A 23,786-nucleotide genomic window follows, 5' to 3' on the forward strand; every position below is an offset into this window, starting at 1 on the left:
AGAAAACAGTGGGGACGCACGTTCTAACCCAACCTAACCTATTCTAATAAATTACCATAATTATTAACAATAAAATTATAATAGGTTAGGTTAGGTTAGAACGTGCGTCCCCACTGTTTTCTTTCTTCTGTTTCCTTGAATCAGAGACGAGCCGCCATTTTGGCACCATAGGTAACATTAACCTAAGTGGTTGTTGCGCATGCGCGTGGACATGCAATAAATGGATTGAACGGAGCGTCTGTCTCGTCTTGTCTGTTGGGTTCATCTGGAGATTTCAGCCACCTAGGCTATTTTCTCCGAAGCGCTGCCGCTTGGTGGTTAGGTAAAGCGGCACGTTTGTCTTATATACACTTCCATGGCTGCGATGTGTTGGTTCGCCGGTATAGCGGCCGTCGGCCAGTAGATCGGGGTTAAAGTATGAGTGAGGTCGGGATTGATGGATAAGTTCTTGCCGAGGGTACGTCTGGGCAGTGGCGTAGCTAGCATGGGTGACATCCGGGGCGGATATCGTAGTGTCACCTCAAGTCGCACCGTGGGTGTCACTCTTCTTAACTCTTTTATAAAACACTATCGGATTATTGAATCGTAATATGTCCGTACTCAAGCCAACTTGAACGCTATATCGAATAAGCGATGTCAACACATAGGTTTATATTGGCTAGCGTGTATCCGTTGACCTTTCTTTTTTCAGGCATTGCTTTTCGAGCCGATCGAATTTTCCATGACAATGTTAAAGCGCATCATCAAGGTTTATTTCACGACTTATTTTTTCACAGTCGGGTGTCATCCCTGAAAGGGTGACACCCGGGGCGGACCGCCCCCAAAGCCCTCCCTCGGTACGCCTCTGCGTCTGGGTCCTTCGTAGCTTGGGCAGTGGAGCCAATAGTAATGGGGTGTTTCTTCTGCGCTGCAATTCGGACACGAGGGCGAGTCGCAAAGGCGGCCGGAGTATAGGAAGGCCTTCAGTGGTGCCGTGTCCGTGCGGAGGTGGGCCAGAAGCGTTTCCATATGACTGGAGGAATCATGTTGGTATGGCCACTTAGCGAAGGAGCGGAGGTGCTTACGCCCTTTCCTTTGCAGAGTTGGTGTCCACACATTTGTGAGGTTCCAAATCGTCGAACTTCGGATGTTCTGGGTGATATCGTCCGGCTGTAGTGGGCGCCGTATTGTTCCGATTTGGGTGCCGGAGCGTGCGGCCTTGTCTTCCTCTTCATTTGCTGGAATTCCCGTGTGGTAGGCTGGCACTTTGACCGCTTGGCCATCCGGCCGGTAGAACAGGTATCTCTGTGACAGCAAGGAATACTTTATCAGGTTGCAGCTGTGTTAGAATTCTTTGAAGATATTCTGGTACAATATTTTTGTTGTGTAATTTCTTCCCATTAATTCACAAAATAGCGAGGTTGAGACCGAAGTTTTAACCCTCGGGGTGCCTGGTGGGGTCTGAGAGGCCCGACTCATTTTCAAAAGTTCATAACTATTTTAATATTTGCGTTAGCGACTTAAGATTATTAGTAGCTTCAGTTCTCTTCATGCGCTTGCGATCCCCACAAAACTTTTAGTTCATTGCGCGATATCCTGCGAACAAGACGTTGTCGAATAAGTGCCGGGCCTCACAGACCCCATCAGGCGCTCTGCGTTGCAAAAGTGTAAATAATATTTTTTGTGTAAAATTCGTATTTTTTGTGTTTGCTTGATTTATAACACGTTTACGTTGTCAGTAGATAAACGTTTAAGCAGCTACTGAGCGTCTGTAAAAAATGATCCAGATTTATTTGCATGGGACATGTGAAATTCCTATGGGAAAAATGCCTGAATTCTCAATTTCAAATTTTAACTGAAGAAGCTTAATGTTTATGCTTTAACAGATAATTATATTAAGTGCCATTAAAATGAAGCCAAAATACTTAAATTATAATGAAATTACATCATGATTTCTAGAGAAACAAAGTTAATATTTTTGTTACACCAAAAAAAGTTGATGTTTTTTATTATGTAGTCGTGTGAATAAATATTTCACTTAAATCAATCATTGCTTTATTCTAAATATGTTTTAATAAACCTATTATATATATATATTAACATAATATTGAAATTATTTTTACAAGCCATATAATGTAGTGTTTTATTTTGGGGTCTGTGGGACCTCACCAGGCGCTCGGCGGAAATTTCTTCACCAGGCATCCCGAGGGTTAAAACTTCGGCCTCAAACTCGCTAATATTGACACGCCTTAATTTTCAGTTATTATTCATTTTTTTACAATATTCATCAATTTTTTAAAATATTGACACTGTTAATAGGAATCATTTTTCCAACATTTTTTTATTCATTAACATTCCGTATAGAACATCATGAAGTATGAATTACGAAAAGCGTTAGTATACAGAGAGGATTTGATGATTGGTTTTGAAATTTGCAGTCACCGGTTAGAATTTCCAAACGTGCCCCTAATACCGCGGTAGTGGTGACTTAGGTCATCGGTCATAGCCGGTTATTCCGGGCGATTAGCGCATTTTTAAACACGCTGGTTATTTTGTGGTGTTCAACATGGCAGAAAGTCGAGAGGAGATTATATGAATTCTGTCATTGCTCTCGAATATCGATTCAGAATCATATGACGATGATTCGACAAGTTTGTCAAAAGATGAAAATGAACTTGTAGAATATTTTTAACAAGTATCGGAAAAAATTTATCTTCGTTTAGTTTTTACTGTGAAATCAATAATTTCGTAGCATTTGCTGGTCATTTTTTATGCTGTCTTGCCTCATCTGAAATTTGGGACCACATGGCTTTTTAATCTTGATCACATTGTGTCGCGGAAACAAAATGATGTTTTATTTTCTCTAAATTTTTAAAATCACGGCCACATTCGTCATACGATACAATGTGTCCACCATCTTGTAATTCAGTAACCGCTTTGTCACCGTGGTTACTTCGGTAAGTACCGCAGGACAGCCGATGAAGCCATAACAGTGATTTTTAAACGCGTTTGATTATTAAGGTCTAAACGCCTTGGTAACTACCGACAGTTACCGGTAACACCGGTTACAATTTCCAAACGCGTTCTTAGGTAACGAAAGTGAAGTCATTGCGCATGTGCATGGAAATTGACCGACAGACAAAAGATCTAACATAAACACTTCATCACTATAGTGGAGCGTGCTATAAAATGTTTAATAATTTTCGTGTTTTTGGAATTTTATATTCAATATATATATGAGGTGCGTTGAAAAAGTTCGCGGGGAAAATGTAAATAAAAAAGACAGCAAACTGAATTTAGCGCTTATTTTTCAACATATGTTCCGTTTAAGTCAGCGGTTTCCAACGTGGAAGGCGCTAAAATTTTTTAGTAAAAAAATTAAGTTTTATACCATAATATGTACAAATAAATAAAACTTCATATCGTAACGTAACAGTAAAAATTCAGTGAATGAATGTTTAGTTTTTATATTTTTATACATACATTTAACCAGCCAAATGCCATAGTGGGAGTTATAGGCCTTAGGCACTGAGTCATCTCCAGCCAGTGCCACAAGTTCCCTCTGGAATTTTAATCTTTGCCAAGGAAAGTTTCATATTATAAACAATTGCAAGAAAGTGTAACATTTTTACTTATACTTTTATAGCAAGCTTTTTTTATTTTCCCTGTTCTTCTATATCTAAAACAGAGAGAAAGCACGGCAATCGGTCAAAAAATGACCTCCCAAGATTTTTACATTTTTGGACTTGAGACTTTGAGATGTCGGAAATGCAAAAAATTCGGGGTTTTTTCTGTATTTATGGATGTTTGCGTGTGTGGAGGAGCACAATTTTGTTCACTCTCTTTGAGGCTTAATAACTCCTGTGTCTTTTGTCCAAAATTTCTTAAATTTTGCAGGGAGGTTTGTGTATTAGGGGAATTGATGGTATTAAATTTTAGTGGTTAAAGGTTGGCAGAATAGGGAGACATTTGTCATATCTCAAGTAACCCTAACATATCTCTAACCCTATGCAGTGGTGATATTCAGCGGGTTCGCACAGGTTCGGCCGAACCCGTTGTTAAAATTTTCAGTTTTCCGAACCTTGTTAAACACACGGAAAATTTCTGTGGTTTTGTTTTTTTTAAAAAATATATTAAAATATACGTATTATACTCTGAAATACTACTAAACTAGAGCCTTATACCCCGTTCGCACCGAGCATTTCAATCTAGATTGTGAGCAAGGTCGGGGACTATGCCTTGGTACAATCTCTCTCGACCGAAACGAGGTTTAATCGCGATCGATTCAAGAGAGTTCTTGAAACTAGATCCAGTCATAAGAGAGATCCCACAATCTCACGCGCGCGAGATAATACAAGATGGCTGTGGAACACGTGTCGGGCTATGGACAGCGAAATAGAAAAGATATTGTATTTCGAGAGACAATGACATCTGTCTATTCGGGGTGAAAAATTTCTCTGCCTAAAAAAAAAAGATCGATATCATTAATATACTACTGTTACCTGGTCTTCGCCCTGGGCCCCTTATGTTCCAAATACGCCACTGATTATTAGATATATCGCAAGAAAAGGTATTGTATTTATTTCTAGCCAAAACTTCCATTTTGTTTGTCGGTGATTGTTAGGGAAAAATTTTCTGCTAGCGAACCCTTTGTTAAATATTTCGAATATCACCACTGACCCTATGCATTACACTAGTCCTTTGTTTCATATAGCACAGATTCACATAACACATCACTTTTTTGGAACCTAACTATCATGCTATACAAGGAATATCTATTGATATATATACACTGTAATCACTGATTACACTATATCCTTACTATTTACATGTATATTGTCTATTTTAAGTAATTTTAAATACAATCTTATAGTGCAAAATAAAAAAAAATAAAAAATTTAATTTTACACATGCAGTAGCAATACCATTTGTTATAATAAAATTTAGTCAGTTAAGACTTGTTTGTAGAAAGTTTAAAAAAACCTCATATGAAAGTTAGTCTAGCTTTGTATTATAACAATAAACAAGCAATTATTTATTGACATCGTCACAATGCCAGGCTGCAATTTTTAATCATATTTTTTTATTTATTTAATTTAAAATATATGCTCTCCACCTCAAATTAGTAATGTCTTACTCCTGTGCATCACACTTTTCCTGTTAGCAATAATTATGAAACATCTAACTCTTTTCAGGGGAAAATTTTTGAATTGAAATAACATGACATCCAGTGCAAACTAGAAATTCTTATACAGTTAATCCGGGCCTCCTGTCCCAAAGCTTTCAATATCTGGTCTCAGATTTCATCTATCTAACTCCATTCTCAAGATTAAGGAAGGACGGACAAACAGATGACAGTGGGAATTTATAGGTCTACAATTTTTTTCAAATTGCAGCCCAATAAAAAAAAAAAAAATAGTGAATGGAACTTGTACATTAACATAAGTACTGCTTAGTAATACTGGAAGTATAGAACCTGATCAACATTGGGCTAGTAATGCTTCAACTATTATCATCAATGATTAGTTAAATTAGTCAGGATCAGATTTAATGTCCCCATAGCAAAAAGCATGCCTCTTACCATATGACTATTTAACTCAGTGATTCCCAAACTTTTTGAGCCACCACCTCTTGGTTCCATAAAGTTATACCCAACACTTTCAACTGTACCCCTAACCCAGGGGTCTCCAACCCTATGCCCGAGGGCACCATAGTGCCCGCCGATCGTTTTATCTGTGCCCACCGCTGTGCGACCACAATAAAAATAAAAATATTTCAGTTTTCAATAAAATGCTATGTAAAAGTTTTCTCATTTTCAATGATTAACCACACAAAAATAGAGATGGCATCCAACACAGATAAAAGCACAAAGCGAAATGCGACCGATCTTTTTTTCCCTCGCGCCAAATCTTCGCCAACCAAATTTCCCATACCTAAAATGAAATGAATCGATCCGTTTCTGTGATTGCCGTGAAAACGCAGACATTTGTCTGGAGCTCATCCAGCGTTGCCATATTTGGCCACTTTGCGCCAAATTTGGCTACTCTTTTTTTAGTTTGGCGTAAAAAATATCATTTGGCCCATTGGCTACTTTTTGGGTTACATAAATTTGGCGTGGCCACATTTTTGGTACATATTATTTATAAATATATTACTTGAATAAAAATCACTTTAAAATGGTGTTTCGTCGTTTTTGATTAATTACAGACCCAAATAAAACAAATATTTGTTTTATTATGTTTTTCAAATTATGCTTTTTTTCAAATACATTTTTGTTTGTCTCCTTTATAATAAATAAATATATTTATTTCTAAGTAAAAATTGAAAGTGTCTGTAGAAGTAATTTTTTTAAATATCCTTTTTCGTGATAAAGTTTTAATACTTATTATTGTAATCTAGACATGTTAATCCTTAAATAATAAAAGTAGAACAAAACTAATAATAATTTTCCTATTCCAAAGAACTTCTCGAACCACAGTTATTTAATTTGAAAGTTGACTGACATTTCTTTACTAAACTAATATGTGCATTTTGCATATATCATGACCCTTCATCAATTTGGTTTTAGGTTTTTCTGTTTTAAAAGATATTTTAAGCAATTTTAACTTTTCCTTTTTTAAACTTTCCCTCCCCCCTGTAGGCACTAAGGCTTTTTTAAGCAAGCCCATTATGTGTTCGGCCACCATACAATTGGGCGGCCAGGTGATAAGGGACGGAGCCCAACATATCTGCTTGGACCATCCCAAAAAATTCCTGGGGAATTTTCGACCCTATCGGATTCGAACCCGGGTCTCTCCAGAGGGGGTAGGCTGGAGGAGTAGAGATAGGAATTTTGGATCTTCAGAACGACATTATCCTAAAATCCATTGTATCAGATGAGAATTTCTGGAATATAGTTGAAAGAAACAAATTTCCATTCTTGAAAAAAGCAACATATAAAATAAAATGTTTTTCGGTTCCACATACTTGTGTGAATCATTGTTTTCGACAATGAACATCATAAAATCAAAGTACAGATCACGACTTACAGATGAACACCTTGACGATTGCTTACGAGCAGGAATAACATCATACTCTTCTAATTACAAAGCAATGGTCAATGAAATGCAATGACAAAAATCACATTGACTTTGAGATTTATATTCTTTTATAAAGAATTTTTATACTTTGTAGATTTCGTATGCATTGTTTAGTAATTACTTGTTTTTTAAAAATTATTGTTAATATTCTTGTGTATGTTAAATTATATTTTTAGAATTAAATGTTTTTTGTATATCATGTGTATGTATTATTAATTATGTCCAATTCTAAATTCACCTTGAAAAAATAAATGGTGCCCACCGTCCGACCGGTATTCTAAAATGTGCTCTTAGGTACAAAAAGGTTGGGGACCCCTGCCCTAACCTGTTCCCTTGTTGAGAAAGGCTTGAAAATATTCCTAGAAAAATTTTATGAACCTCACACAGGGTCCTTACCGTACAGTTTTCTCCATATCTGGAAACCATTAAACACAATGTTTCTTCTTACCCATTTTAATAGAGGAAAGGGAAAAGTCAGTGACCCCTCAACTCTCACCTGTGGTCACCATTCAGTCACCCTGACTCCAGTATCCCTTGCTTCTTTTCACCCCAGATTTACTCACCGCCCCCAGGGGGTATCATCCATTTTGGAAACCCCTGATCTAAATCATATTGGAGTTGAACTCTGATGTTTCATCATGTAAGTGGGATTCTAATCATATTAAGCATACAATAATTTTTATGTTTTCAACTTATTAATTAAAATAGTTACAGGTAGCTGGAAATATTTATTTATTTTTATAAAAATAAATTAAAAACATTTTATTATCTACAAATATATACACAGTTGTAGAAAATGTAATAATAATGAAATAACAATAGCAAAAGTAATGTTAATTTATATTAGCATATTGTTTTATAAGCAATAAAAAATTTTCAACAGATAATTAATTTCTAGTTTTATAGCAACACTTTTTGAGTACTTTCTTAACACAAAAAAATACACAATCTTCAAAATTTACAACTTTAATAAGAGTAGAGCAAAATAACTAAGAAAATTATTTGAATAATTAAATCTACTAAATGACTTTTCGAACAGTTCCATATGAAAATTCATGGTCATATTAAATTAAAACTTATTCAGACAATTTATTGATGTTTGAAGAAGGATAAAAGGAAGTAACAAAACATAAAATTTACACTGTAATGCTAAGTATATTTTGAGTAAATACAGCTAATTGTGTTGTTTTAATATGAAAAACTTGCCTATTTCTTCATTTAATCTGAAATTTAAAAGAAATTATAAATTTATATTAGACTATTATATTTAGTTTAATAGGTGATAATTTGTAAAATTAAGTTTGTGTTGTTCAATTTATCTCCTTTATCAATATTCATTACTAAGAAAATTGGAATAAAAAAAATACCAATTAAACAATAAATAATTCAATCTATAATTATCCATTTATTATTCTAAATGAATGATAAATGTATCTAGTGTACCAATGTAATTTATTTCAAATTTAAATAGCATTAATAAATATTTAAAGTATTGGTCTAATATATAAATTTTATTATAATTGTTCACAAATCTACAATGTAAACAAAACATTTCTGTGGAAACTAGTTGTAAAAATATTTGTTAGTTTGTCCTTTACATCATCATCATAAATGCAAAATGAAATACAAAATTTGAAATAGATTTAACTTTTTTGATTTATATAAATACAAAACTCTGACAAACTTTTAAATACTTTATTTAAAATTACATTTTTAAAAATTAGCTTTTCTATTCTGCATTATAGTTTGTTAATAAATTATTATTATTATTATAGAAATAATTCAATTACATTATTATTATTTGTTGATTCATAACCTTTAATGTTTTTCCCATATATAAAAGTATCTACTATTTTTACTAATGTATAAATAAATACAGCTATCCCTCGTATAACACAGCAGTTAGGTTGTGAATAAGTGCCATGTCATGTGAATTAGTGCTATATAAAACAAAGGACTAATACAAAAACATAGTTAGGTCCCAAAAGTTAGCAAAAGTTTTTTTGTAATTAAGAGAAATACGTTTATTAAAGCAATCAATAATTAACTAACAATCACAATCAAGTGTTGCACATTAATTTTTCTTCACTGCTAAACACCATTAACAAGTACTCTTTCTTTTTGGAAAAATATCATCTGAGCTTTCCTGTTGACATTAACCTGAAGTATCAGCAACATCTTGATTTTCCTCTACTTTTTCATAAAATCTGATATTTTAATTTGCATGCATTTGCCTAAAAGATGATTAAAAATTTAATCTTTTTATGTAGTAACTTTTAATTTAATCTATAAAAACAAAACACGGCAACAGTCTTTCTGGTTCATTTAGAGCACTATCACCAATGATGGCAACACCTGGTTTATAGGAAAGTTAGGACAAGGAAGAAGAAAAATTGTACAATCAGATGTCATCAAAGAAAACTGGGCAAAAGGCATAAAACAACATTGAAAATTTCAATATTCTAAAATCCATGTGCAAATATGAGACAACATGCATTCTTGCTTGAATAAAAAAAATACTGAATGATGGTGTTTGCACTTAAAAATTGTGATGTTTTGCATGGGAATATCTTCAATTCAAGAGCAAAACTGTGTTATAGTAGGGATACCTGTATAACAAAACATTAAGTTATAATGTGAATAATTATGCAGTAGAGAAAAAGAAATGAATATAAATTCTGAATATTCAGGATATCTGTTTTCTATTTTTCAGTAAAATGACAATTTTATCAGGAAGATAATTCTATTAATTTTTCAGATTTAATAAGCATATTTTCTATAATCTAATTAATACTTACCAATTTCTACAATATTATATGCACAAGAACTAGACGCTAATATGATATGAATTGTAGGAAATTCTACAATACTTTTTCCTCTTAAGTTCACTTCAAGGGTTTGAGATTTATCAAGTTCATAATACCTGAAAATTTAAAAATGTGTATAATTATATATAAATTTTTTATATAGTTTTATTAATAAGTGTAATTATAAAAAAATGTCTTTGTAAAAATGATAAATAGCCAATTGATGGTGATTTAATTTGTGCACTAAATAAATTGTTGCAAGAATTTGTTGGATTATTTTTGGCATAGAATTAAGCTTATATATGTTTAACTTAAAAATTCAGTTATGGTTTATTATATTAATATAAAAACCATTTGTGTGTGTGTGTGCATTTGTGCGCATGTGCATGCTTGAATTCCTTATAATTCCTGCAATTTTTGTCCAACCCAGATGAAATTTTGGTTATATTTATTTTGTTCTGACAAAGTATAGGCTACTTATTTTGCAGAAATATTAGTTATAAAATTAACGTTTTATTGATTTCAGATTGATGATTGCACTTATTTTGCAGTGACATCAGTGAAAAATGTCTAGGAGAAAGTTTAAGAATAAAATTGGTTGGGTAAATTCTAGACCTGAAAGAATAAGAATAACCTAGATCCCAAAGGTCGTGAAGTCTGACTTGAGCAACATTGATTAAGAATGGCTTTATCAAGGACTGCAGAAACAGCATCACAATGTCAAGCTCAACTTGAAGCTCTTCTCAATTCTTCAATCTCTACTTTCTCAGAAAAAATATTCTGCCATGCTTGACAGGAGAATTTCTAGTGTTTATATAAAATGTGTAAATTATGAAAATGAAAATTGTATTTTATTGTACATAAAAAATGTGATTGTAATGGCAATTCCATTGAAACAACTATAGCCTCCTATAGCTATGCTTTAAGCTCTAGCAATATTCTGTAAATTATAAGTTGGTGCAATTTTTGACATTTTTAGGAATTTTGTTCATCAATATAGCAATTTATTTTTAAAGATCACTAAATTTTTCTGCTTAAAATGTGAGAATATCTAGATATTTAAATTTCTAAAAAATTACCTTTTTTCATTTTCCTTATAATACAATGCTTTTATTCCATTATGCCCCGCTGCTTGATACATTATTAACTGACGTTTTATTTCTTCTGAGAAATCACCTGAAGGATATTCAGGATTTAAATATTTTTCCAAGGCAGTATTTATAACTGTAGTTTCTGGAATTCTGAAAAGTTTAAAATATATGAGATGTACTGTACTGTAAAAAATTAAAAATAGATGTAATTCTATAACATTGCAATATACTGTATGTAATTATATATCTAATCATACACAAAATACTAGTGACAAATTTTGTAATTTTTATAAAAATTTATCATCAAAAAATACAGTAAAGCCTCACTTATGTGACAATTTAAAATGTCAAATGTTAATTTAAACATCTTTTACAGTATTTGATATTATAGCAAATCTATATATCTTAAAATTAATCATAGAAATTAAATCATAGTTTCTTTAGTCATACATCATATGAGGGAGGTGTCTCTGAAAGTTTTGCAATACAAGAATACTATAAAGTATTCTTGTATTGCAAAACTTGCCTGAAACAAAATATTTTTTATGTTCAAAGTACTCTCCTCTGGCTAAAATACACTTATATAACTTAGTTTTGCCTTCCAAAGATCAAAAGCACAATACCACTCATTTTCTGGAATGCTATCAAAATACTCTATTATGGAAGCTTCAATCTCATCCTCTGTGTTAAATTTGCGACTCCTCAAATGTTTTTGAAATTTAAAAAATAGAAATCGCACAATGCCAAATATGGTGGATGTTCAATGATTCTGATATTATTAACTTGAAGGAAATCAACAGTCTTCTTGGTGGTGTGTGAAGAAGGATTAGCATGATGCAAAATCAGACCTCAAATTTTCAGTGACTTCAGAATTCTAGGAAGACAAACTGTAGCATACCAATTACCAGTTACTGTTTGCTGTTCATCAAGCTTAATTGCTTTTGCCAGATCAGTGCTAGGGAAAAAAACAGCAAACATGACTTTTTTTTATTATTTTCTGCCTTTTCACAGTTGTTGGAATTGGATCATCTTTATGGATCCATATCCAACTTTCTTGACAAGTGAGACGGTCATAAAATGGTATGCATGTCTCATCATCTGCGACAATCTTGAAAATAATCTGGTGTCCACTTTGGTTCAACATCTCCAGAGTTTTCTTAGAAATTCTGACATGCCCTGACTTGGAAATATGTCAACTGATGAGGTATCCATCGAGACATTACTTTTTTAACCATAACTCCATAAGCAGAATGTCTGCAACTGCAGAGCTCCAATCTGTAGTCTCTCCTGTATCATTTCATTGGTAAATCTTTAATCTTCTATAATCATAGATTGGACAGGAGTTACATTTTTAGGAGTCACTGCTGTTTGTGGACATCCTTCACGTAGTTCATTGTAGAAGGAAGTACAATCCCTCTGAAATCTTTTGTAGCACCTAAACACAATAGTAAAGGATGGTGCACCATCCCCAAAAGCCAACTTCAATCATTTATAAAAGTCTTTGTCATTCAGTCCAACACAAAAATCATAGTAAATCATTGCATGAAGTACTTCTCTAGAAAGTTCCATTATTACTGTTTGAAAAGGGGGTCTGTCTCATTTAGATTAAAGGAGATTGATGAAAGTTATTTATGCATAATGTGTCATATGAAGTCAATTATTAAAAAAAATAAACACTAATTCATCACGAATGGTTTTTTTGTATTGCAAAACTTTCAGAGTAACCCTCGTATTATCTGAGAAATTTTGTTCTTATTTCAGTAAAATATCTATCAATAAATTTTAATACTGAGTGAATAAAATGTTATATTTAGAAATACAACTATTATATTATCAATAACTACAAAATTATATTAAAATCTACTGAAAACTTAATGCAATTTAATTATTTGCATAAATTAAAAAGTGCATAAGGTAATTAGATTTAGATAATATAAATTAATATCTGCTGTCTGTGTAAAGCAACAGAAAATCTAATACAAAAATGCAGCTGCTATCAAAATATATCACTGACTCCTACAAGGCCATCTCTTATTTTATTAAAGTTAAACACTTGTTCTTTTGACTCTTATTAATCAACAAATAAAACAACTTATGAAACTTATATCCATCAGTGTTTTGAATGCTGGTATAATAAATTTCTATTTTATGTACAACTATTATTTTTCACAGATGATTTTACTTACGTATCATTATATATGGCATTGGTATCAGAAAACACCCAATTAACTTTCCAAAAAATTAAATTTTCTCTGAAAAACATAAAAATTATAGCATTTCATTATTATAGTCAAAATAAAAATTTTAAGTATCAAATGAACAGCTGGCTTCTTTTATTAGACTATTAAGGAATTCAATTAAGGAATTAATCAACCAATTAATCAATTAAGGAATTTGGCTGGAGGTAGGGAATTAGGTCACCACCTTTTGTTAAATTTAATTTAGAATATTTTGGAAGTAAAGATCAGCCTGGAGTAGAACCTCAAACTTGCAACATATGCTTTATCATGCAAATGATTTGCCAGTTATGCTACCTGGACCTGGATCCAATCTTCACTTCCAGACTAATTAATTAATTCACCCTGGAGTGGGATTAAATTAATCTTTTCTACCAGAATATCCTAAATTAGGTCACTATCTTTGGTTAAATTTATTAAATACTTTGACTAGAGGTAGACCAATAAAAAAATCTGGCTGTTCATTTGATATACAAACAACCCAATAATTTAAATATATTAATAAAATGTTAAATACTTCTTACTGAACAGAATAATAAGAAGTGTTTGATATCCTTCTAGTGAAAAGAGGAGGCTGGATTCTGAGTGTAGTTCCTCGCTTTCGAGCTTGTTTTCTTAAATTTTGAAGTTTCTGCATGCAATAAAATTTTTATAAATAATCAATTATTTATATTTTCAATTATTAGAATTCTATCTTGGTAACAAGAGACATACTGTTCTTTAATAATACAGAAAATGTCTGATTTATTATGTATTTTCAATAATTTACATATTAATTACATAAATCTTCCAATTTTATAACTTGATTTTTTTTCTTTGACATGCAGGAGTTCTAAATTAAATTAATATTAAACTTAATCAGTTTCTACATGTTAATTATGCTTTTAAAAGACTTAAATTGTTAAGAAAAATGTTATTAAGAAATAATTTTCTATAACATCAGTTCTTTGCACTAAGTTAACAATTCAAAATAATGAATTTTAAGCCAAAATGTAATTTTCATTCAAACATTCTATATAATTATGTATGAATCTATAAGAACTTGTAAAAAATGCACACAACAAAGAACATTTACATTATAAACAAATTATTTCAAATCATTTACAAAGAGCAAGTAAATGTCAAAACAAAATTGAACAGCAATATTAAACAATGGCAATTTATCAAATGTTATTTTGTTTCTTTCTGTCGGTACGTGAAAATAACATAATATACATTTAGTTATTGTTTATTAATATTTTATCAAAGAATGACACATAATGCAAGTTGACTGTGTTAATAAAAATTAAGACAAAATGATGATGATATTGATATTTGTCTAAGTGTGGAGCAGTATATCAGAGTGATTAAACAAAACAAAACTAAATGAAATCCATGATTTTTTTCTGTTGAATATTGTTTGAAAAGTAGAAAATATTTTCTGGCACCAAAAGATTAAAAAAAGTAGCCAAACCTAACATCACTGTTTGCACCTCTCAATATGCAAGCTAGCATATTTGCATAGAATCACATCCATTTAAAGGAATGGGTGTCTTTAAACCTTAATCCCTATTTTCTGAGTACAGTACAATGGTCTGTTAAAACCAGATGTTTGAAATGCTGTACAATTGGAGGTCAGCTAGCAGAAGAAAATTATTCTACTTAAAATGAAACATTTATTACAGTACCACTTTTTATTGTTCATGTCAAAAAGTGTAATAAGCAACCTTTATTGGAAATAGTGTTATTCCTTGGGAGTTGTAAAAGTAATTTACAGTTCAGTTTAAATTCTGATAAAATTATTGCGTGATAATGATGTTTTGCCAGGGCAACATCAAAATTTATTTTATCAGTGTTTGTTTAAGATGAGTTGACTATCTTTAGAGACATGTATTTTCTATGATTGCATTATTAGAATTTCAGGCTAAAGCTAAGACAATTAATAGCAAAATTATTTTCAAAAAAACTTTTGAAAATAATTTTTTCAAGATAAACTACACAATTTGTTTTAGTCATACTTGTGCTGCATCCTCTCTAACCAAAATATAATTTAAGATAGTCTTATATTTATATCATATATTTCAATGCAACACATTAATAACATGAAAAATAAATTACAGAATAACATTTTATTGTAACCGTAATATTCAACAAAAAGGTTGATGTTAAATATTTGTAAACATTTAAAAATAATCTTATTTTAAGCTGGTTCATAAAACACAAAATAAAAAAAACCTCAAATTATAAGTTTTTTTGTTATTCATATTTGTTACTACTACTGTTCACTAATTTCAGGTGCCTGAAAGAGGTTTTGCCATGACATAATGTAATTTTTTGTAATCATGTAATAATTATTTTGAAATTTCATTAAAAAATGTGACATTGACATTAATTTAGGATTTCTTAATAATTCTTTTTATCCCAATTAAACCATTTACAAATATACTGTATTTAAACTGTTAAATAGTTTGAGTAAGTAATCTGATTAGTATAATCACAGAAAATGTTATCAATTAGCTGTTGTCATAATAATCAGTTGATCCCAAAGCACTGTAAATAAAATTAATTTAAAATAATCTGCTTATTATAATCAAACTTTGTCTACTGTTATCAGTTGTAATTATTACACTTGGGGACAAATAATAATAATAATTCTTACAAACTTTGTACTAAATGGACCTTTTCTTCAAAATGTACCTTTAACTGAAGCATATCTATTATCTTTTACATATTATATGGGCATGACAAAAATTCTTAGAAAATATGTGTACTGTAGATCTTTACTTGAAGTATACTTTAAAAACCCATTCCTACTCTCAAAATTAAGGCTTTTGCCATTTTATAATAATTTAAAATGTAAACAGTTTTTTTAATGAAATATCATAACAGATAGCACCACCAGAATTTTAAATGTTGCCAGAAAAGTTAAGCAATTTGTTGTTGGTTTTTTTACATTTAAATGAACCCACATTACATTTCTGGATTCCTTGTCTCAATTAATGGAAAATGGCAAAGTTTAATCAAAATCTATCAAACAGATTTTGAGAACGAACACAATTCTGTAAGCCTCATAGAATAAGCTTTGCTAACACTCCGCTTCAAATATTCTGAACAGAATATATAGAAGATATGACAATTTAATTCCCAGAATGGCCACAGTGTCACCCGTGATATAATTATATCAAAAAGACATGCACATTCATATTCAAACATGTTTGAACTAATATGGGTGTAAATTTCAAGCTGATAGAGCTAGTTGTTAATTAGCTATTGAGAAGATAATAGTAATCTGCATGTATTCTTTGGCATAAAAATGGATGACTGAAATTTAGAGCAATGCATTAATATCAAATTTTGTGTGAAAATCAGCAAATGTACTACTGAAACGTTACAGTTTGACTCAGAAACAAAGTGTCAGAGCATGCAATGGAAATTCCCAAGTTCACTCTGCCCTAAAAAGACATGCATGTCACACTCAGTTTAAGACCATGTTAATGTGTGATACAAGGGAACAGTCCACCAAGAATTTATTGAACAGGGTCAAACAGTCAACCAACAACACTATTTAGAAGTACTGCAGAGATTACAATATTTGAAGAAAAAGATCCAAACTGTGGCCCAACAAGTGAATCATTCATCTTGTTGTGATGAATGATTCATTCGCCAAGTCACATGCACTCACTGTGAGACATTTTCTGGCCAAAAAAGTGACTACCCAATTATATCATCCTGCCTTTCACCTGACTTAGCTCCCTGTGATTTCTGGCTATTTCTAAAATTAAAAGCTGAGCTGAAACTACAAAGAATTTCTAATATAACTGATATCCAACAGAATGTGAGACAGATGCTCAACAGTATTGTGAAAATTGAGTTCCAGGCCTGCTTCCAGAAATGGGAACACCATTTAAGTCAGTGTGCAGTTGCACGAGGAAAGTACTTTGAAGATGACAATAGCCACTAGTGTACAGTTCTGCATGTATATTTTTTAAAGGTGCATTCCACAAATTAAATTGTCCCCACCTTATATTTTTACTTCAAAAATTAGACACACAAAAAAAAATAAGTTAAATTTCAAATTGTTTGATGAATTTTTCATGTCATATATAATTTTGCAATTGAAACTGGAAAAAATTCATCAAATAATGATGTAATATTGTTGATGCTTGAATGGGTTTAATGAGGATAACACCAATTTCAAAGGAAACAAGTAGCAAACTTTCAAGTAGGATATAAACAACTGTCAACATGCTGCATAGCAGACATACTGCACTAATAGGCATGGTCTATATTCTCAAATACTGTCGATTCCACTTAATCGGGACACACTGAGAATTAAGCCACTTAATTGGGACACTTTGGCCCAATTAAGCAGCTGCCTTAATTAAACGAACTAAGAGCCACCGCAAACTAGCTCTTTGCAAGAGCAAAGCGCTAGCAAACGTGCACTAGCATAACTGATGACATCAAAGGCTCCGCCCCTTTCTTCTTGCCCACGCGGTTTTTCCTTTGCTAGCGCAGCAATACGAGAGTACGCTCACTGTTCACAGAATTCAACAGCGAGAGCAGTCATGCTAGCAGCAGGTAAAATGGATGACTATGTGAACATGTCACGTCGAAAAAGAAATAATAGAATTTTATTGATGTACGTAAATTACATGATTAATACATTCAGTATTAAAAATAGTATAAACATTGTAATAAATTAGTATAATAGTTATATATAAATAGTTTTCGGCTAGTTAAGCCTAGTTAGGCTTAATTAGTAGGCATGTTTTTCCCATGCTGTTTCAAAGTTCGGAACAAAAACTGACTAATTACAAGTATAGGTTATAATAAAATCTTTGTTCTATAGCTAGTCCACAGATGTGGACTGGCTATAGAACAAAGTGGAATCCATATCATGTGGACTACGTTATGCAAGCAAACATTGTGTAGTTTGCAGCTGCTTCATGCCCACATAGCTTATCTAGCAAAAATGGCTCATAGCCTTATAGGAAAAAATGAGCTTGGGAGCGTGACCAAGTGTATGCTAGCTCCCGCTTCCTGTAGTTTGCGGCAGCTCTAATAATAAATTTTATAATAAAATATGTAATACGTAGGTAAATAAATAAGTAGGTAAAAAATAATAATTAGGTACCTATTTTAATGCTTTATTAAACCAAATAACAGAAAATATTTGTACTATAAATTTGCCAGACTCATGACAATAGATAACTGATTCACATAATACTAGTGTTGCCAAATATTAGTAGTGATGTACACAAGGGTTGACCATTCGATCTGTTCCTGATCAAACAATTTTTCCTTTCTTTCTTTTTAGTTAGAACATGTTTTAACTAAAAAGTCCATATTCTAACTAAAAGGGTTCGTCCAAAAGTCATTTTACGGTCTTCCTTTGAGCACAGTTTCCTTTACTTGGAGATGGGCCACTTCAGCGGGAGTGTCCGTAGAATCAGCCAGCTCAATGCTGGTTTCAACAATCAGATGGCTGCTGTCTGAATCTAGACGTAATTATGCACACAATACCTTCTAAGGGAACTCTAGCTGTCTTCCAACTCAGTCAAGAGACTTCGAAAATTGTCTGGTGATCTTTATCCCTTTCCTTTTAAGGGGATCATCTGGTCCAATCCAGAGCAGAGTCAATAATTCGCATTCAGGTCCATCTCAGACGAAATCCCAGTGTGATACATCCCGTTATGCTGACCCCCTCCAGAAAAACCAAACCGAGCAAAAGACAAAATTGCTTTGTCTCTGCCAACCGTTAGGCCTACATGACATTAGTATACATAGTGCCTACATATTTTTGGAAGATTACTAAAATATATCAAAAATTGCTAAATTTATTTTCTGCTACTGTCCCAATTAAGCAATTAAATTATGTATTAATTTATTAGTTTGGTTTCCATTCTTTGAGACTTGGCCCAATAAAGCGGCTGCCCTGATTAACTGGTGGCCCAATTAAACGAAATTGACTGTATTGTATTTTCACTGTAACAGATGCTTTGAAACAAGTAGATTCTAAATATATCATATTCCAATAATTTTAAATATATTAATAGAAATAAAATAATTTTTCAAATTTGCAAAATTGAAAATAAAGATTTAATTTATATCACAGTTGATATAATTATTAAATGCTTTTATAATTTGTTTATAAATAATATCAATATGAAATAACATTTTCTTACCATTGAAAGAATTCCTTTATTTGAGTTATGTTTTACTTTATCTCTTGATGCATTATCAATAATTCTAGATGTTTCTTCCAAAAATCTGTAATCTATTTTAAAGAAGTTATTCTCAATATAGAAATATTAATGATAATTCAAATAATATAAACAAACAATATTTAGTCAATATGTAAAATTTACTATTACACTGATAATAATTGAGAGCCACTATATTATATTTTCTTGATTATAAGACATGCTTCTTTTTTATCCACTTTAATTTGCAATAAGTAGAGGTGCATCTTAAAAGACATCTGCAGTTTCAAGTAACAATTAGTAGACCATATGGTGCATGCATTATGAACCAATAATAGGTATTTTTGAATACACTGCTTGACATTTATATTAGTTCAAATGACTTTTGCTGATTAAAATTAATGTAAATTGAGTCCTTATTAACATTTAAAACACCTTCATGATGACGTTATGAAGCAATATTAAAACAGTTATTTATTTTACTGCTACATAAGAAGAACATGGAAATAGAGCTGCCAAACATCTGTATTGTTTTTCTAACTTGCTATTAATTAACAATTTAATTATTTATAAATGTTTTCCTCCATAAAAAAAAATCTTGAAATTAGATTTCAAACTGCTATTGTCTTTTATAATTGATGAACTACAATAAGAACTGCATTTATGTAGACAGGCAATGTTTATTGATCATGTATAAGTGAGTTATACTAATCATACTTTTATATTATTATATTTATATTTTTGAAGTCAAACAATATGCTGAATTAAATATTTTTCAGAATTACACTCTTCCATCTTCACATCTAAATACAAAATTGAAATTGATTGAAACTTTTAAAAGTATAAACAAAATTATTGATGATTACATGATACAATCAAATATTACTCAAGCAATGCCATATTTGTTAATTTCTTAATGTTCTTTGAAATTTAAAGTTTAGACATATTCTTCGAATTTCAAAAATTAAAATAGTTCAAGTAATTGATAAACAACTTAGGTTAGTTAAGTAATTGATAAACAAAAGTACACATTATATATACTTTTATTTAAATTTTTTAATCAAAATGGAAAACACATAAAATAAGACTAACTTACCACTTAATAAATCCATATCTGAAAAGTTTTTCATTTGAATGAAAGCAGTTTTCTCTCTTATCCCATTGCAACTATATTCTTTTTTATGGGCATTGACACACTGAACAGAACATGAAAGAAAATGGCATCGAGGACAGCGATACTTGGAAGGAGCATTGCATTGATTACATCTAAATAACAAAAGATACATGCAATAAATCTTTTAAATCAAAATTTTAAAGGATCAATTATAAAACTAATTTCTTATGTAAATTTAATTTTAATGGCTCACAGCAGGTTTTGAATCCAGAGCACAGAAAAAGGAAAAACTGAGCAATAAAAATGAGCACTTAAATACTCACATTATTGTGCATTATATAAGTATACATTCATAAATAATTCACTGACAAACTGATAATCAAACAAACTTCTACCCATTTTTACTTTCCAGGCTGTTATATATAACAGAGGGAAAGTATGCCAATGGCAATCACTCAAATAATAATCCCCCAAGATTCTTACATTTTTTGAATTTGTGGCCTTGAAATGTTGAGAAATGCAAAAAATTTGAGGGTTTTTTCTGTATGTATGGATGTTAATGTGTGGGTGGCACTATTTTGCTCATCCCCTTTGAAGCTTCCTAATTCCTGTGCTTTTTGTTGAAAATTTCTGAAATTTTGCAGGGAGATTTGTGTAATGGAGATTTATGTTATTAAATTTTGGTGGTTAAAGATTAAGGGGGTGGGAAGATAGAGGGGGTCACTTTCATATCTTGAGTAGTATTGGACTTAATTTTACTCGTTATTAACATTTACAATTTTTTATAAAATTCACCTCTACCCTCAAAATAAAGCTTGATTAATGTTACCCATGGTTCCAAAATGGCGGCTCGTCTCTGATTCCAGCAAATAGAAGAAAGGAAACAGTGGGGACATGTTCTAACCTAACCTAACCTATTCTAATAATTTTGTTGGTAATAATTATGGTAATTTATTAGAATAGGTTAGGTTAGGTTAGAACGTGTCCCCACTGTTTCCTTTCTTCTATTTGCTGGAATCAGAGACGAGCCGCCATTTTGGAACCATAGGTAACATTAACCGAAATATCATATACGTACAGTATTAAGTGTTTTAAAAAATTCCTAAAATTTAGACATCACAAAGGATGATTACGTAACTACATTTATAAATTTACTCTGTAATTTGTGTAAAATCAAACTCTAGTTTTACTAAATTATAAAATTTTCGAGACCCACGAGTTTGATAAGACAGGGGAAAGAAGATATCCCTGGTTGGGATACTTTTATTTCGGCACAGCCTGAGATGAAAGGTAGGAGGTGAAATCACTATCATCTCCCCTTAAAATCGCACCCTCTACATGAATGTACAATATTCATATGCATTTGCTATTATTAAATGTTTAGTAGACACATTTATTAAGCACAAAGAACTATAATCCTCTTTTTTGAAGCTTATTAAAATTAAAAAGTATCAAAGTTAGCAAAAATACTCAATATTTAGTAACATGAGTTTAAGGCATTAAATACAAAGTTTTAGCTATGAAATTTAAAGCCTGATAAAAGAAATAAATGTATAAAACTCACTTGCTTCTAAGTGCCATGTTTTTACACGTGTTCCAGAAGTGATCCAAACATATGGTAATTGATAGTGTTGCCAATCTGAAATTTTAATTTCGATGAAAAATTGATACAATATTTTATTAAATTTTATGAATTAAAATTTATAAATAATTTCTGTAAAATTACTTTAAATATTTCCTAGAAGTTTTTAATTAATTATCCCGTGTCAATTTTTTATTAACTATTTCCATCCCGCGGGCACTGAAAGGCTTTTTTTTTAGATCTGATAGTGAGTGGTTAGGCCCAATATGTACGGATCGATCCACTAAGAAAATATCTGAGCTGATCAGTCTACAGAGAAGAAGACTGTTAGCTTTGGTCTATATATACATGTATATTTTAACTCTTTCTACTCTATGAGCACTAAGAGGGCCTTGTTAAGCAAGCCCATTATAGGGTAAGCCAGGCTCACAATGGAACATTGTGGGCTTGGCTTAGCCTATACGGCCGGGTGGTGAGGGATGAGACCCGATATATCCGGACGGGCCTGAAAAATTCCTGAAGTTTTTTCGACACGCCGGATTCGATCTCGGGTTCCGTAGAGCGCTAGACTGCCACCTTTGACAGCTCTGCCATCCAGCCGTCGAATGATTCGACTCGAATCATAGGCGTAGCTAGGGGGGCGATGGGGTGGCCCGGGTATCACCCGTGTAGAGGTGACACCCGGTAGGCCTGTACCTAAAAAAAAAAGGTCAACGGCTCGCTTCCTATGACAGTTTCTTCGCTATGAGGAGACGCCACGAGAGCTCGCACCAGCTGAAAATCTTACTATGATTTATTCTATAAATTTAAACTCATACGTCGCGACATCGCATACTCAATATAGTGTTCAAGTTGCTCGAGTGCGAAGATATTACAATTCAACAGTGTTTTATAAAAGAGTTAAAAAGGGTGACACGATATCCGCACCGGGTGTCACCCATGCTAGCTATGCCACTGCGTCGAATGTCTTTGGCTTATTAGGCACAGATCACAAAAACAAAATTAACTTCAAATAAGTTAATTTTGCTTTTGTTTTTAATTCTTTTAATTGTCGACTTTACATGGATGTCGCGAAATATGCGCCGATAGCATAACACTTGATACGTATATTATAAAAGTACGAAAAGCGCAATAACCCTACAATAATAAAGAAGAATGCCACAAGAAAAATACTACCAAGTTGAAGAGGCAACTTTTTCATATTTCGTAGCAGCTTTTACAATTGTGCACACAAATGTTTTTGGGTTTTTGCATCTTCAGATAACGATATATCATAATTGCATTAATTTAATATTTTTGAGAAATTGTAATAAAATATATATAAACATAAATTACATTCTCGTGATCTTTTTAAACTCTTTCCAGCCTGTGGTCACCACGAGGTATAAAATCGAACACGTCTGAGACGGACGTGTTCGATTTAAACGATCATCGATATACCAATATATGGTACTGTACGTGGGTATTGTTATTTTAAAGGGAGAGGATTTGGAGGAAAAGGGGGTTCAAGAATAAGGTCATGGCGTCTGTATCGTTCACAGAAAGTTGCACCATCGAAGGTAAACAGGCTATTACCATATAGGGTCCCTTAACCTTTAAAGTCTGGAAATCTGGTATATCGATGATATGTTAGAAGTTCGTAAGTGTTCCAGTGATGATTTAGAAATTTTTAAAAATATTATTGCGAAAAACACTTGGAAATGATGATGATG

The 23,786-nt window shown here is 31.9% G+C and overlaps 1 protein-coding gene across 2 annotated transcripts; it reads right to left on the reverse strand.

The window, feature by feature from the left end:
- Positions 1–7,787: 7,787 nt before the first annotated feature.
- Positions 7,788–22,104, reverse strand: LOC136984290 (box C/D snoRNA protein 1). 2 transcript variants are annotated; one of them, XM_067281219.1, is made up of 8 exons: positions 22,057–22,104; positions 20,475–20,644; positions 19,361–19,452; positions 13,718–13,824; positions 13,143–13,208; positions 10,945–11,106; positions 9,857–9,981; positions 7,788–8,281 (listed from the first exon to the last, which is right to left on the reverse strand). In XM_067281219.1, exons 1-8 carry the CDS (start codon positions 22,071–22,073, stop codon positions 8,277–8,279), a joined length of 744 nt encoding a protein of 247 aa, XP_067137320.1. In that variant the 5' UTR covers positions 22,074–22,104; the 3' UTR covers positions 7,788–8,276. The 2 variants fall into 2 exon arrangements, with proteins under 2 accessions (XP_067137320.1, XP_067137319.1); XM_067281218.1 differs by lacking the exon at positions 7,788–8,281 and adding an exon at positions 9,172–9,292.
- Positions 22,105–23,786: the final 1,682 nt, after the last annotated feature.

The sequence above is a fragment of the Centruroides vittatus genome, unplaced genomic scaffold (genome assembly GCF_030686945.1).
Source record: "Centruroides vittatus isolate TY-2023 unplaced genomic scaffold, ASM3068694v2 contig_911, whole genome shotgun sequence".
Taxonomy (NCBI): domain Eukaryota; kingdom Metazoa; phylum Arthropoda; class Arachnida; order Scorpiones; family Buthidae; genus Centruroides; species Centruroides vittatus.